We start from the raw sequence: 14,020 nt of genomic DNA on the forward strand, positions 1-14,020 counted from the left end.
TCATTGAGAACTAATTATTAGAACAAAACTTTTTAAATGTATGAAATATTTAAGCTCAAGGTTGCTTTTGTTTGGTACTTAATGTTCTTAATGTGAAGACACTTTAATTTCATGGGATTAATTAGCATGCTATCTGTGTCCTGTTGGCAGCAGGTTGGTTTCGATCTATAAATTTGATCAAAACAGAAAAAATAAAAATAAAACTGTTTTTGGTAAAAGTTAATAATACTATTTGTCCCCAGATTAATTTTCAACAGGACAATCACTAATGCACAAACAAAAATCCAAGTGAACAACCTAGCTAGAATAGGGTTTTGAAAATTCAGGTTGCCACCAAATCATAACCATTTACTAATTTACTAAAGGACGTAGAGCTTTCCTCCGACTCAGTTTATAAAAACGTTATGTATTTATGTACATGACACTAATAATCACGTTAATTATAATTAAATTTAATTATTTAGAAGCTGACGTGATAAGCGTATGAGTAAATAAAATAATATTTTAATAAGATAATTAGGGTTTAATTGAGAGCCTTTAACCTACAACAATTAGGGTTTTGTTGTTCGGATTTTTCTGTTTGAAATCAAAAGCAAGCTTGGAAAATATATATATATATATATATATATATGAGTAAATTATTTATATATTATGTTTAATTTACAATATATAGTCTATATATAGAGAGAGTGTGAAATTATGGCGGATGGAACGGCTTAATTGATGGTGAAGGTTTTGTAGTATTGGAAGGCAGAAGAAGAGGCCGGCACCAGTTGGGTAACAACGACCATCATTGACTTCCCACCGGCCAGCATTACAGTGTCGACACAATTGTGTTGTTGCATTAACCTCACCTACTTGTTCTAATTATTCACCTTTTATTTACACCACTTCACTTCCCTGCCCCCTTTCCTTTGCATTTAATTGTCAGGAAATTAAAATTATTTCTACCACCGGACATAATTTGCACTATATGGCTGCTGCTCTTGTGTGGTTTATAGAGAGAGAGAGAGAGAGAGAGAGAGAGAGATGGTTGGAATTTGAGAGAAAAATAATTATGTTTATGGGTCCACCAAACCAATTTTCTTTCGATATATAGACTGTAAATATAAAAGATGAGTAATGTGAGAAATTGTATTTTTATTTTATTATTATCTTGCCCGACTGACGTAGCAATGGTAATCAATCTTTGAATTTTTTTTAACAATGATTTATTAACATTGTCACGTTAGCAAAATGAGATAAAAGTGTGATTTTTAGCATTGCACGTAAACGATTAAGTGAAAAAGAATGTGCCACATAAGAACGACGAAAAAAAAAAAAGAAAGCACTAATTCTTTTACTCAAATGCTGTTACCATCTAAATGACTAATTCAGGCCATGGAAAAGAAGGATTTGAGCTAATTAAGCTAAGGTTCAGCTAAAGGTCGTATTTGGATATTAACAAGGGACATCCGAGAGTTTTAAATAAAAGAGGAAAAATTATAAACAAAAATGTTAATTACAAATACGCTATCATTTTAAAATAGTTAATTAAGTTATCATTACAATTTGAAATCACTTATAAAATTCAATCTAATCTTGTAAGGAATTAATGTGAGAATTAGCACTCATGTCATGTAAAACTAATATAATTTATCCACATAATGTGTACATGACTTCCTAACTATTCAGGATGTTACAATCTCTCACTTAAATTATTGATGTTCTCATCAAGGCTCGGCATGCAATATCGCAGCCCAAAACCATAAAGTGTTTCTAGGTTAATCTAATACTATTAATCACGATTTGAAAAAAAAAAAAAAATATTAGCCATATTTGCACTATTACTAAAAAAAAAAAAAAAAAAAAAAAATCAAAATTACAATTAAAGCTTATTAAAATCACTTATAAAAGTTTAATCTCATTTTTTTAAAAAGAAAATCAATATGAAACTTAACACTTATACATACTTTAGGAAATCTATCTACTCAATCAGGGAAGGAACTACACAGGCCCTTGGGGATAATAGCCCCCTAAAAGTTTAAATCTTAAAAAATAAAATTCTTCTAAATTATATATTTTTTGTAAGCCTTCAAAATTATATTTTCACCCCACCTCACAACCTTCTCAATATATATATATATATATATATATATATATATATATATATATATATATATATATATATATATATATATATATATATATATATATATATATATATATATATGTTATGACATTCAATTGTCTTAATTAACAACTTTTATCGATATATTATTAAAATGATTGACAAAAATTAGTATCTTTGTCAGGAAATCTTCTAACCTATTCTATTGAACTGATATGTATCTTTAAAGCATGTGAGCATGTTTGTTAACAACTTTGTTTTAGGTGTTTTAATTTTTGTTTTCAAGTAAAGATATTAACAAACAATTCAAAACATAAAACAAGAGTAATATTATTATTTAGTAAACTGTCATACGACTGCCAAACAAATTGATCATATGATAGTGAAAATTAGCCATTAGATCATCTCTCTTACATTAAAATAAATAAATAAATAATAACTGATTTTTTACTGTCACGCCATTTTAATTGTATGTAAGTCGTATAACAGTCTACTAAATAGCATTACTTACAAAACACTACTCAAAACATAAAGAATAATGTTATTTAATAGAATTCTATAAGATTGCTACACGACTGCCATACAACTGGCCGAGATGATGTGGCAGTGAAAATCAGTCATTAGATAAGTACTTGGTAAAAAATAAACTAATGACTAATTTTCACTATCACACCATCGTAGTTAAAGGACAATTTACTAAATAGCATTTACTCAAACAAACCAAAAAAAAAAAGTTTTTACCTATATGTCATATTACAACGCTCTTTCAATTTTTTTGTTTTTTTTTTTAAAAAAAAAAAGAAAAAAGAAACGTATGAGTAAATATACCCTATTATTCTCATGCACATTTAAAGGGATTCAGATCTCTAATAATTTATTGTCCGAATTATTAGCAATCAAGATAAGAAATGTAAGAGAACCCTTATATGACTCACTTACCTAAACAAGTTGGCTAGACAGATAAATATGTTTAAAAAAAAAAAAATTACATTTTTTGCTCAAATTGCTAAGGGCATGATTGGGTAATACATTTTTTTTACTATTATTATTATGAGAAATGCTTGGTTGTACACTCTCATCCCACTCCTATCCCACTCTTGTCTACATGGACCAATAATATTGTTAAAAAAATCAGGGTCCCACTACACTCTCTATACTATCTCTCATATTATTGGTCCACGTAAAAAAGAGTGAGATAGTGGTAGGATGAGAGTATACAACCAAGCATCTCTAATTATATCTTATTATATCTTATTATTTTTGAAATACATGTTTAGTTTGTTTTGTTAAATTTGAATTCAAATTTTATTCTAATTTTTTCAATTTTGTTTCAAGTTTTATAAATCATCCAAACATAATTTCAAAAAATAAATTTTTTTGATATTCACAATTTTAAATATAATAAAAAAATAAAAAAACAGCACACTCAAACGTGCCGTAAGCAACAAAATTATTGAACATGTTTATCCATTAGAAATTATTCCTCTCTCTTACACCCCCGCGTGTCCGTGTGCATAATAATATGAATAATTAAGGGAACCCTTTTTTGTTATTTTTTTTCTCTGAGGAATAATTAAGGTTATGAGCCCCGACAAAAACTGAAGCTGACGTGGACAAAACTTAACCATAGAATATGACCAAATATGATCAATATTAAACTAGAGTTTAACATTAGAATATGACTAAATATGATCAAAGAAGATCTTGGTTGATACATATAGATCGTGGGTCCCAAATTTATGTTCACAAGTCAAAGAAAGTTCCATGTTTTGGTAATTTCCGAGAGAGCTGGATATACCTCACATCAGAGGATCCGGCCCCCACTTGAAAAAAGAGGTGCAGCTTAAGTTTGACTTTTGTGGATTCTTTGAAGAGTGTGAAAGTATCAAAAGCCAGACAGGAATAGAATGATGAGAGAGAAAAGTTTTAGGTCAAAATAAATAAATAAATAATTAATTTGCTGTTAACTAAGATCATATCTAAAAATAAATCGCTTTATATTTGATTTATATCTCGTAAATAACTATTTATTATTATGTTGCGTATTGAGTTCAAATCATAAATGTAAAATTATGTAAATCAATTCAAATCTGATTCATTTAATTAAACAGATAAAACTCCTAAACAGACCGAGCCAAAAAAAAAAAAAAAAATTATCTTATAAGTTTCTTTTTCCTTTTGTTCTTAGGAATTGAGGGGGTTAATGGGTTATGGCTTATACCGGTTCTCCTCTTTAGTCATTGTTCTTCAACCGTAACCCTTTAATTTTGTTTAAATTCATATTAAATTTATAAATCGTGTCAAAAATTGTCGATTTTAATTTTCTTGTAATATACCATCAATTATAATTATAATTAAAAAAAAAAAAAAAAAAAACCCTCAGCCAAAAAGGCATCTAAAGGAAAACGGATACTCTTGTCATTACAGGACCAACGGTCGCCGGCGACCTCGTCGTCATAAATGCCACCTGGCTGTGAGTGGGTGTACCACACTACGAGAGAGAGAGATGGGGAACTTAAAAGGCAGACTCCGTGTAATGAGAGGCAATGCCTTAAAAACATCCATCAGTTACAGTTTGGAAGGACACGTACATGGGAACTGGAGAGAGTGGGAGTGTGGCTTAGCTGTTGGGTGTGGCTGTTCAGGGCTAGTGGGTCTGCACCATTTCACACAATCTATCTATCTATATATCTATATGGGTTTTTTACTTAATTACGCCCGAAGATTTTTCATCTACTCTCATAACTCACCCATCCCAAATCGTGGCGATATATAATCCATTGATGGCATTCCTTTCAGCCGTTTCTCTTTTCACCCAAACGAAACAACTGTTCATTGGGTTTTTTCTTTTTCTTTTTCTTTTTTCTTTTTATTTGAGTATTTGACTTCCCCGAACAATATGCTGTGTGTCCACCAAAGTCACATTTCCTTAAAATACAACCCAAAATTCTAGTCTTTCTTTGTTTGTTTGCTGTCTTGCTGTATGTAATGCTGTGGTGAGACACTTGTGGTACTTGTGGTGGTGCAGTGGTGGTGATCGAGAGAGGATATGGAGTATGGCGGGGAAGACGGCGGAGACCACCACGATTCCTCCTCCGACCCCCACAAGAGGAAGAAGCGCTACCATCGTCACACTGCTCACCAGATTCAGAGGCTCGAAGCGTAAGCCCACATATATATAACATATATTTGCTTTTGCATGATAACGCTTTACAACAAACACTTCGCTTTTCCTTTGGCCTTTTTCTGGTTTTCTGGTTTCGTTTCCTTCTTTTGCTTTCTGAATAATGATGGGGTTTTTGAGTTGCTTTTGTTTTGTCATTGGTTTTTTTGGGAATGAAGGGTGTTCAAGGATTGTCCTCACCCAGATGAAAAGCAGAGATTGCAGTTAAGCCGGGAGCTGGGCTTGGCTCCTCGCCAGATCAAATTTTGGTTCCAAAACAGGAGGACCCAGATGAAGGTATTGGTTTCAAAATTTTTGTTTCAAATTTTGGTTCCAAATTTTGGTTCTTTTTTTGTTATCATGTTCTTATGCCATTCAGGCCCAACACGAGAGAGCTGATAACTGTGCGCTTCGGGCAGAGAACGACAAGATCCGTTGTGAGAACATAGCAATCCGAGAGGCACTCAGAAACGTCATCTGCCCGTCTTGCGGGGGTCCTCCAGTGACCGAAGATTCATACTTCGATGAACATAAACTCCGAATAGAGAATGCGCAGTTGAAAGAAGAGGTTCAATACTTTCTGATCACTCTCAATGTTTTTTGTATTTCAATTCAGCCTCTGAAAGTTTTCATTTTGTTTGTTTTGCAGCTTGATAGAGTATCTAGCGTTGCGGCAAAGTATATTGGGAGGCCAATTTCTCAACTCCCACCTGTACAGCCTATTCATATTTCTTCACTGGACTTATCAATGGGGAGTTTTGGAGGCAGCGGTCCTTCCCTTGATCTTGATCTTCTTCCGGGGAGTTCATCGGCTGTGCCGAGTTTGCCTTTCCAGCAATTATGCCTTTCGGACCTGGACAAGTCCGTCATGACAGATATTGCTGCCAATGCCATGGAAGAATTGCTAAGGCTTTTGCAAACCAACGAGCCCTTGTGGATGAAGTCCGCGACTGATGGGAGGGATGTTATTAATATTGATAGCTACGAAAGAATTTTTCCGAGGCCTAATGCTAATTTGAAAGACCCCCATTTGAGGATTGAGGCGTCTAGAGATTCAGGTGTTGTGATCATGAATGGCTTAGCATTGGTTGATATGTTTATGGATTCAGTAAGTGCAATTCCTCTCATCTCTCTTGTTTAAGTTCCCCAATCTTGAATTTTTAAAGACTATTTGAGTTTGCAGAAGAAGTGGGCGGAGCTATTTCCAACAATTGTCTCGGTGGCAAAGACAATTGAAGTGATATCACCTGGAGTGTTGGGCAGTCATAGTGGCTCTTTGCAGCTGGTAATTAGGAACATGTTTTATCACTTTATTTTTGTGATTTCAATGCTTCGTTTATGCTGGAATTATGTTTGAAGAGTTATTTTCTCACATGAAAGTTGTAATTTCAGATGTATGAGGAGTTGCAGGTGCTTTCACCACTTGTACCTACTCGTGAGTTCTATTTCCTCCGTTATTGCCAGCAAATTGAGCTAGGCTTGTGGGCAATTGTAGATGTTTCTTATGATTTCCCTGGAGATAACCAATTTGCTAATTCTCAATGTCGATGTCACCGGCTTCCGTCCGGATGTTTGATTCAGGACATGCCTAATGGGTACTCCAAGGTTGTCAAATTAATCAAATGTGTCTTCTTTCCCAGTACCACAATAAGCAATGCATGCATTATGATGGTTTTTAGTTTTTACTCATCTTCCTGGAATTTTTTTTTTGCCAAAGCAGGTTACTTGGGTGGAGCATGTGGAAATTGAAGACAAAACCCCAACTCATCGGCTTTATAGAGATCTTATTCACAGTGGGTTGGCATTTGGAGCTGAAAGATGGCTTGCTGTTCTTCGGAGGATTTGTGAAAGATTTGCTTGTCTTATGGTGACAGGCACCTCTACTACTCGGGATCTTGGAGGAGGTAATCTCAACAGCATGCCAATGATGCTTAATTTCATAGGCTTGTCATTAATCCTGTTATTTACATGTATATGTATTCTCCTTCCAGTAATTCCATCACCTGATGGCAAGAGAAGCATGATGAAACTTGCACAAAGAATGGTAAACAATTTCTGTGCAAGCATTAGCACGTCTATCGGCCATCGGTGGACCAGCCTTTCTGGCTTGAATGAGGTCGGAGTTCGAGTGACTGTCCATAAGAGCACCGATCCCGGCCAACCCAATGGCGTCGTTCTTAGTGCAGCTACTACTATATGGCTTCCAATTTCCCCACAAAATGTCTTCAATTTCTTCAAGGATGAAAGAACTCGAGCGCAGGTGTAGAGATGTTTGGAATCTGTCAACTTGATAAATAAGTTTGAAATTATTCTAAACGGTTATCTTATTTGTCCTTATTGTATCTTATTGTCCTTCAGTGGGATGTTCTCTCTAGTGGCAATGCGGTGCAAGAGGTTGCTCATATTGCAAATGGGTCGCATCCTGGGAACTGCATTTCTGTTCTTCGAGTAAGTGTAATTTGCAAAGGATTTTCTTGAAGTTTTTCCATCTTTTTCTTTGTGGGGGTGGGACTAAAATCTATGAAATTCCTTGAATAGGCTTTCAACACTAGCCAGAACAATATGCTGATACTTCAAGAGAGCTGCATCGACTCCTCAGGTGCAATTGTGGTCTACTGCCCCGTTGATCTCCCAGCCATAAACATAGCAATGAGCGGCGAAGATCCTTCCTACATTCCTCTGCTACCATCAGGGTTCTCCATTACACCCGACGGCCGGCCCGACCACGGAGACGGTGCGTCGACGAGCTCCTCCAGCACGCACGGCGGCGGGAACATGAGCAGGTCGGGTGGTTCGCTAATTACAGTGGCGTTTCAGATACTAGTTAGCAGCCTGCCATCTGCTAAGCTGAATTTGGAGTCGGTGACCACTGTTAATAACCTTATCGGCACCACTGTCCAGCAAATAAAGGCTGCCTTGAATTGTCCTAGTTCCTGATGAATCTGATTCATCTGCCATGGACAACTGTTTTTTGATCTACCATCCTTAAATATACTGATCAGAGCCTGTTTGTGCTGGGGGTATTCAATGCTGGAGAAGTACATGGGGGTTGGTTGGGACTTTGAATGCCCCTCTCATCAAAAGAGGCTGGAAGCTTGGGTTATTTACTGATGCTGCTGTTGTTTTTGCTGCCAAGGTTCATTACATTTTTACACCAACTACGAAGCCTTTTTCTTCTTTCTTTTTTGTTGTTTTTGCATTTAGCTTTAGAAGAAGATTAGTCTTAAAAGAAAGAGGGAGTCAAGAACGCACCATACACACATTTCCTGCTGGTTTTCTTTTCCTCTTTTTTTTTTTTTTTTTTGCATTCCCATCTCTCCATATCCTCTCATTGCCACTGTACAACAAACACAGCAAGAAACAGTATGGTTCGGGTATTGACTTCCATTGATTTGGCTTTCTTTCTTTCAATCCATTGTATGAATGAATTATTATTCTTGTGACAAAACAAGAGACTCTCTCTCTCTCTCTCTCTCTCTCTCTCTCTCTTCTCATAAATGGATTTTGTCTGTGTGAAAGAGGAGGCAGGAGTTTGAAAGCAACGAGAAAAGGCAAAAGGGGTCAGACATTGATGGTTTGGATAGCCAACGTAGCTTCACATCAATGGTGGGCTCCATATGCCTTTTTTTCTCAGACTGAAATTGAACTTCAAAAAGATCCTACTATTTTTACACCTTTGCATCTGTTCATTGATATGACCTTTGAAACATTGGGTACTTTTAGATCCTTCACATGTTCCTGAATTTCAATCCAAATTTAGGAATTCCAATCCACATCTTCGTGAATTTCAATGAATTAACCTACTTTTTACCTCTTTATTCAAATTTACTCTACATCCCTTTTTTTTTTTTTTTTTTTTTTTTTTTTTTTTTTTTTTTTTTTTTCCTTCTTTATTATCTCTTTATTCACATAGCTTTCAACCCCCTTGGCAACAATCTCCCTTCTTATCTTCATTTGTCCCAAAAAAAAAAAAATACTAATTAATTTCTATTCAAAACTATTATTAAACAACTTTCTTCACTTTATTATATCAACCACTTCTTCTAGATTTCAAACAAAAATTCACAACAAAACTCTTTACCATACGCTCGCAACCATTTTGGATTGTGAATAAAAAAATAGAAAGATGAGGGAGAAGAGTTTTTGGTGTTACTGTAGCTCAAGGGTATTTTAGGAAATGTGTAGGGAAGCTTAAAAAAGGATAAAAATGTATTTTTTTTTTTTTGTCACCAAAATTATAAGCTTAATTGCTATATTATTTTAAATTATGAGTTTAAACAATTATTGTTTAAATTTTTAAACATATTGAGTTATAGTATTTTCTTGATATTAATTTTTTGAAATTATTTTTATTTTATTTTGGAACTCATTTTTTATTTTATGATCACTTAATTAAGATTAAAATCTTTTTCAATAAGAATGAAAATTTAAAAAATTTAACAGTAAGTGACATTGCAATTAATCATATGTTCAAGCATTCATAATTCAAGTGAGAAAATACAGTATAGAAGAAAGCAAGAAAAAAAAAATGAGACTTCTGAATCACTCCATAAATGGAGATATGACCCATTTGGTTTGGAAGAAGTGATAGCCAAACTGCATTTCCCACTCCTCTCTCACCATTAATAGAGGAAAACAAAATGAGACTTCTGAATCACTCCATAAACTACATAGCTCTTCTCAAATGGGTAGGCCCTTTTCACTGAAAAATTCACAGTAGGTGACCCATGCCAAATTAATTTGTGGGTATGTCCATTGAGACTAATTGGAATACTGCATATTTTCTCAGCCTCCTCTTCATTAAAAATCTCTGTTACAAGTGGCACATTCCACAACCTTTTGTCTTCATCAATAGGTTATTTGACTTTGGCCCCTCTATTCAATCTCTAAACTGGCGATTGCACCGCAAAAATGGACGGAACTGGGAGCCATTTATCTTTCCAAATTCTGATGTTGGACCATCACCCACTCACCACATCAACCCTGCTTGCAGCAAATCCCTGGCTTGCCAAATACTCCTCCATCCATACTGTAGGGGTGGGCAAATTATCCGCCTACCACCTACCGAACGCTTACCGAACCGTCATCGATAGCCTACCGACTTTATCAACTAATTTTCAGTTCGGTAGTCGGTATAAAATTTTGTTTCGAAAGCCGGTTTGGTGACCGAACCGAACCGAACCACCTTTTATTTCGATCGATTAACCGAACCAACATAAAATGAAACGACGTCGTTTTAGTAAGAATGAAACGTTTGATCTTTCTTTTTTTCTTTTTCTTTTTCCTTTAAAAAAATTAAAACGACGTCGTTTCATTACCCATGTTAACCGACTTAATCGATCACCTATTAATCGCATTACCGACTTAACCGATCGTTTATTAACCGCTTTACCGACTTGACCGACCGCCTATTAACCGCTTAATCGAAATAAATTCACCGACTGCATTCCGACAAAAGTCGGTTAACCGACCGAATTAACCGCCTACCGAATTGATGCCCACCCTTAATCCATAGGACGACCTATGCCTTAAGGCGAACTCCAAAAAACTGTCTTGTGGGTAGTACTTTTCTTTTAGAATCTGTGCCACTAACATATATAGTTTGTGGATTAATCTTCAATCATTCAATCTTTATCGTTTATTTTTTCGTAGGAAATCCAAGTAATTTTTTCACTAGATGCAAGTCAAACTCATATCACACTTTTATATATTTCTTTTTATGTAACTCTATGGTGGAATTTTTAAAACTTTAATTATTATTTTTAATTAAATGACTAAATTTCTTATTTTATTGTATCCTATTGAGATGATAAAATTTAGACCATTCAATTAAAAATTCTGGTTAAAATATATATATATATAACAAAAGTCGCAGGAGTTTATGGAGGTAAAAAGTGTCTTTTCCCAAAACATTGTTTTAACTTTTAACAAGAGAGGGCATCCATAATTTATAAAAAGAGATAAAAAGGGGAAAGAAAAATTGATGATGAGAGTTGGCAACTCCTTATCTTTTATTGCCAAAACCACTCATAAGATGTTTATTGTCAACTCTTCCCTTCTTGTTCTTGTGGAACACAAACCAGTGAAACACAAGCTGTCCAATGAACTACTACTTCTTCTTTTTTCTTTCCATTTATTTATTTATTTATTTATTTATTTATTTATTTTAAGATATTGCATTTATTTTAGCTCTACAATATCTTTAAACAATTTTTTTTTTTTTTTTTTTAAAGAAAAGCATTAATCCTATGACCTATTGTACTGGGTTTCTGTGAAAGTTTTCACCAAACATTCAATTTGGAATGTAGATGAGTTGTCCAATCTATTTTTCACATGCCCAAATTGTAGCAAATTAGGAATAGATGCCATGTTTGAGCAATCAGAGACAAAGGCAAAGCTGCTTCCATACTCAGAATTAGCTTTATTTCGGAAGAACATGTGCATTAGGTAAAATGGATAATTGGTACTTAAATAATAATAATAACTAAAAAGTTAACTGGTGAATTATTATGAAAAACAAAGAAAAAAAGAAGAAGGAAGAAACCTATACGGAAAAGGTCTGTTAAACAGACGCCTGTCTTTAAAGCATATGATTCTCACATAAATTTTTAGGTAAAAAATCACATGGTCTAATAAAAATACATGTAAGAATTATATTCTCTAAGAATAAATCGACGTTTGTTTAATAGATTAAATTAAAAGAAATTTTGCGAAAAACTTTGTCCTAAAAGCCTACAAAGAGAAGAAAGATCACTTGGTGCAATGATTTGCAGCACTTTTGAATTCCAGAGGAAATGGCATATTTTAGTTTCATCCATTAATTTATTTATTTTTTTGGACTGGTGAAAGAAAAACCCTAATTTCCCAAATCCCCACAAGTGAATTTCAAAGCTTCTCCTTAAAACAAGAAAATGCTCAACATCATTTACCTATTGCATTTATTTTTTTTTGTGGTTGCCATAAAATGGTATTGCTTATAAGTAATATTACATTTATAATGCATGGACGTGGTTAAAGTATTGCTTTCACTAAATTATTAACAAAATCTTTTACAATATTCCAATACACACATGAGGAATGCCTTCAATTTAAGCAAGAAAGTAAAGTCCCAAAAAAAAAATAATAATAATAAAGAAAGAAAGATCATTCCTTACAAACCTCCAAAAAAAAAAAAAAAAAGGAAAAAAAAATGTATTTTTTTTTGTCATTTTGTTAATGATGGCCCCTCAAGAAGAAAAATCCCAACCCTGCTGCTCTTAATATTTGGGCCGTAAAAAAAAAAAAAAAAAAAAAAAAAAGCCCATAAAAACCCTACACTGACTTCCTAGATTACAAATTGAAAACCCTAGTGGCCCATTCGGCTAGGCTCAATTAGTTTGAAGCCTGTCATGAGCACAATATCGGTATCTACTTGGTTAGTAAGGGCAATTTTATGATTTAAATAATTATTCTATGGACACATTATTATGACTCAAATAAATCGAAAAAGTGAGGATTTTATTATTATAGCATGGTGGGGTAAATTATATTATTGCAGACAATTGCTGGTAATATTCTTGTGAGCAGTTACTGTGCCTTTTCTAACATAAAAGAACTATTTAAAACATGTCACATTAATTTATGTTTTTTTTTTTTTTAAAAAAAATGAGAAATCTTCATTATAATATGAGATCCAAATGCGTCAATAGCAGTAATTAGGTGTACAAAGACTCCTAAAAACAAAGTTCAAGAATGAATCCTGACTTGGGGAGCAGTTGTCTAGGCAGATTAACAAATAATACGAGCCTCTCTTTACTCATGAGTTCTACTATAGGAGATAAGAGAGTGCAGCTTATGATCTAAAAACAGCTATTATAGTGCAGTTTAGATCTAAAATCTACAAAGGCAAGCTGCCAGGCTAACAACATAACACAAACTAAAAAATTATAACAATAACAAAACAACATTGACCAGCTAAAATGAGAATAGGGAGAAGTCGATGACAACGCGTGTATACCACGCACCCACACCAGAAGACCTCCCACCATCAAAAAAACCACGAAAACTCCCGAAAACCGCCAACCACGAACTAGAGGAGGTGATAGAGCCAACACGCGCCGGCGAGTGAGAAGCACTTGCTGGCGTGTACACATCACGCTTCGATGTACAGATAGCCAGGGAAAACACGCCTGGGTATAATAGAGGCAAAGGACGACGACGAACACCCTGGAGGGGCGCGTAACATGCAGAGGTTAACGGAGAATCATAAATCTAGCTTCAAAACAAGCGGCCTGTAAACCAAGCCAAAATACTTTCATTTCACTGGGTGCCTGCTGGCATCTTACCCAAATCAATCCAACAACATATTTAAAACCCTCAACCTTCCAAATCCTCCTACGGATTGGAGAAAATTACCTGCCTGGCCAAAACAATAAGGACAAAAAGCCAAAAAGAATCGAAGAAACAAACAACGAGCAAAGAGTTGCATTAGGCCAATTCTAATTATAAACCATTCTAGACTCTTTTAAGTATTGAAGGACTTGCTTTTGACGCTAAAGAGTAGCATGGCATTACGCCAATTGACCATCCACTTTAATCTCTTTTTTTTTTCTTTTTCTTTTTTATCAATTATAATATTAATAAAATTAGACTAACCTATACAACACTATATTCGACTAACCTAGGGAGTCATTTTCTGCCATTTAATTTATACGCAACCTTCTCAATAGTAACACCAACCGGTTTTACCCCCCAAAAAAAGGCACAGA

At 34.4% G+C, this 14,020-nt stretch overlaps 1 protein-coding gene across 1 annotated transcript; it reads left to right on the forward strand.

The window, feature by feature from the left end:
- Positions 1-5,017: 5,017 nt before the first annotated feature.
- LOC133867020 (homeobox-leucine zipper protein HDG11-like) lies at positions 5,018-8,701 on the forward strand. The gene is made up of 10 exons (XM_062303690.1): positions 5,018-5,272; positions 5,453-5,570; positions 5,653-5,841; positions 5,923-6,381; positions 6,457-6,558; positions 6,666-6,878; positions 6,994-7,177; positions 7,265-7,533; positions 7,632-7,721; positions 7,812-8,701. The coding sequence occupies exons 1-10, from the start codon at positions 5,160-5,162 to the stop codon at positions 8,208-8,210; spliced, it is 2,136 nt and encodes a 711-aa protein (XP_062159674.1). The 5' UTR covers positions 5,018-5,159; the 3' UTR covers positions 8,211-8,701.
- Positions 8,702-14,020: the final 5,319 nt, after the last annotated feature.

The sequence above is a fragment of the Alnus glutinosa genome, chromosome 4 (genome assembly GCF_958979055.1).
Source record: "Alnus glutinosa chromosome 4, dhAlnGlut1.1, whole genome shotgun sequence".
NCBI lineage: Eukaryota > Viridiplantae > Streptophyta > Magnoliopsida > Fagales > Betulaceae > Alnus > Alnus glutinosa.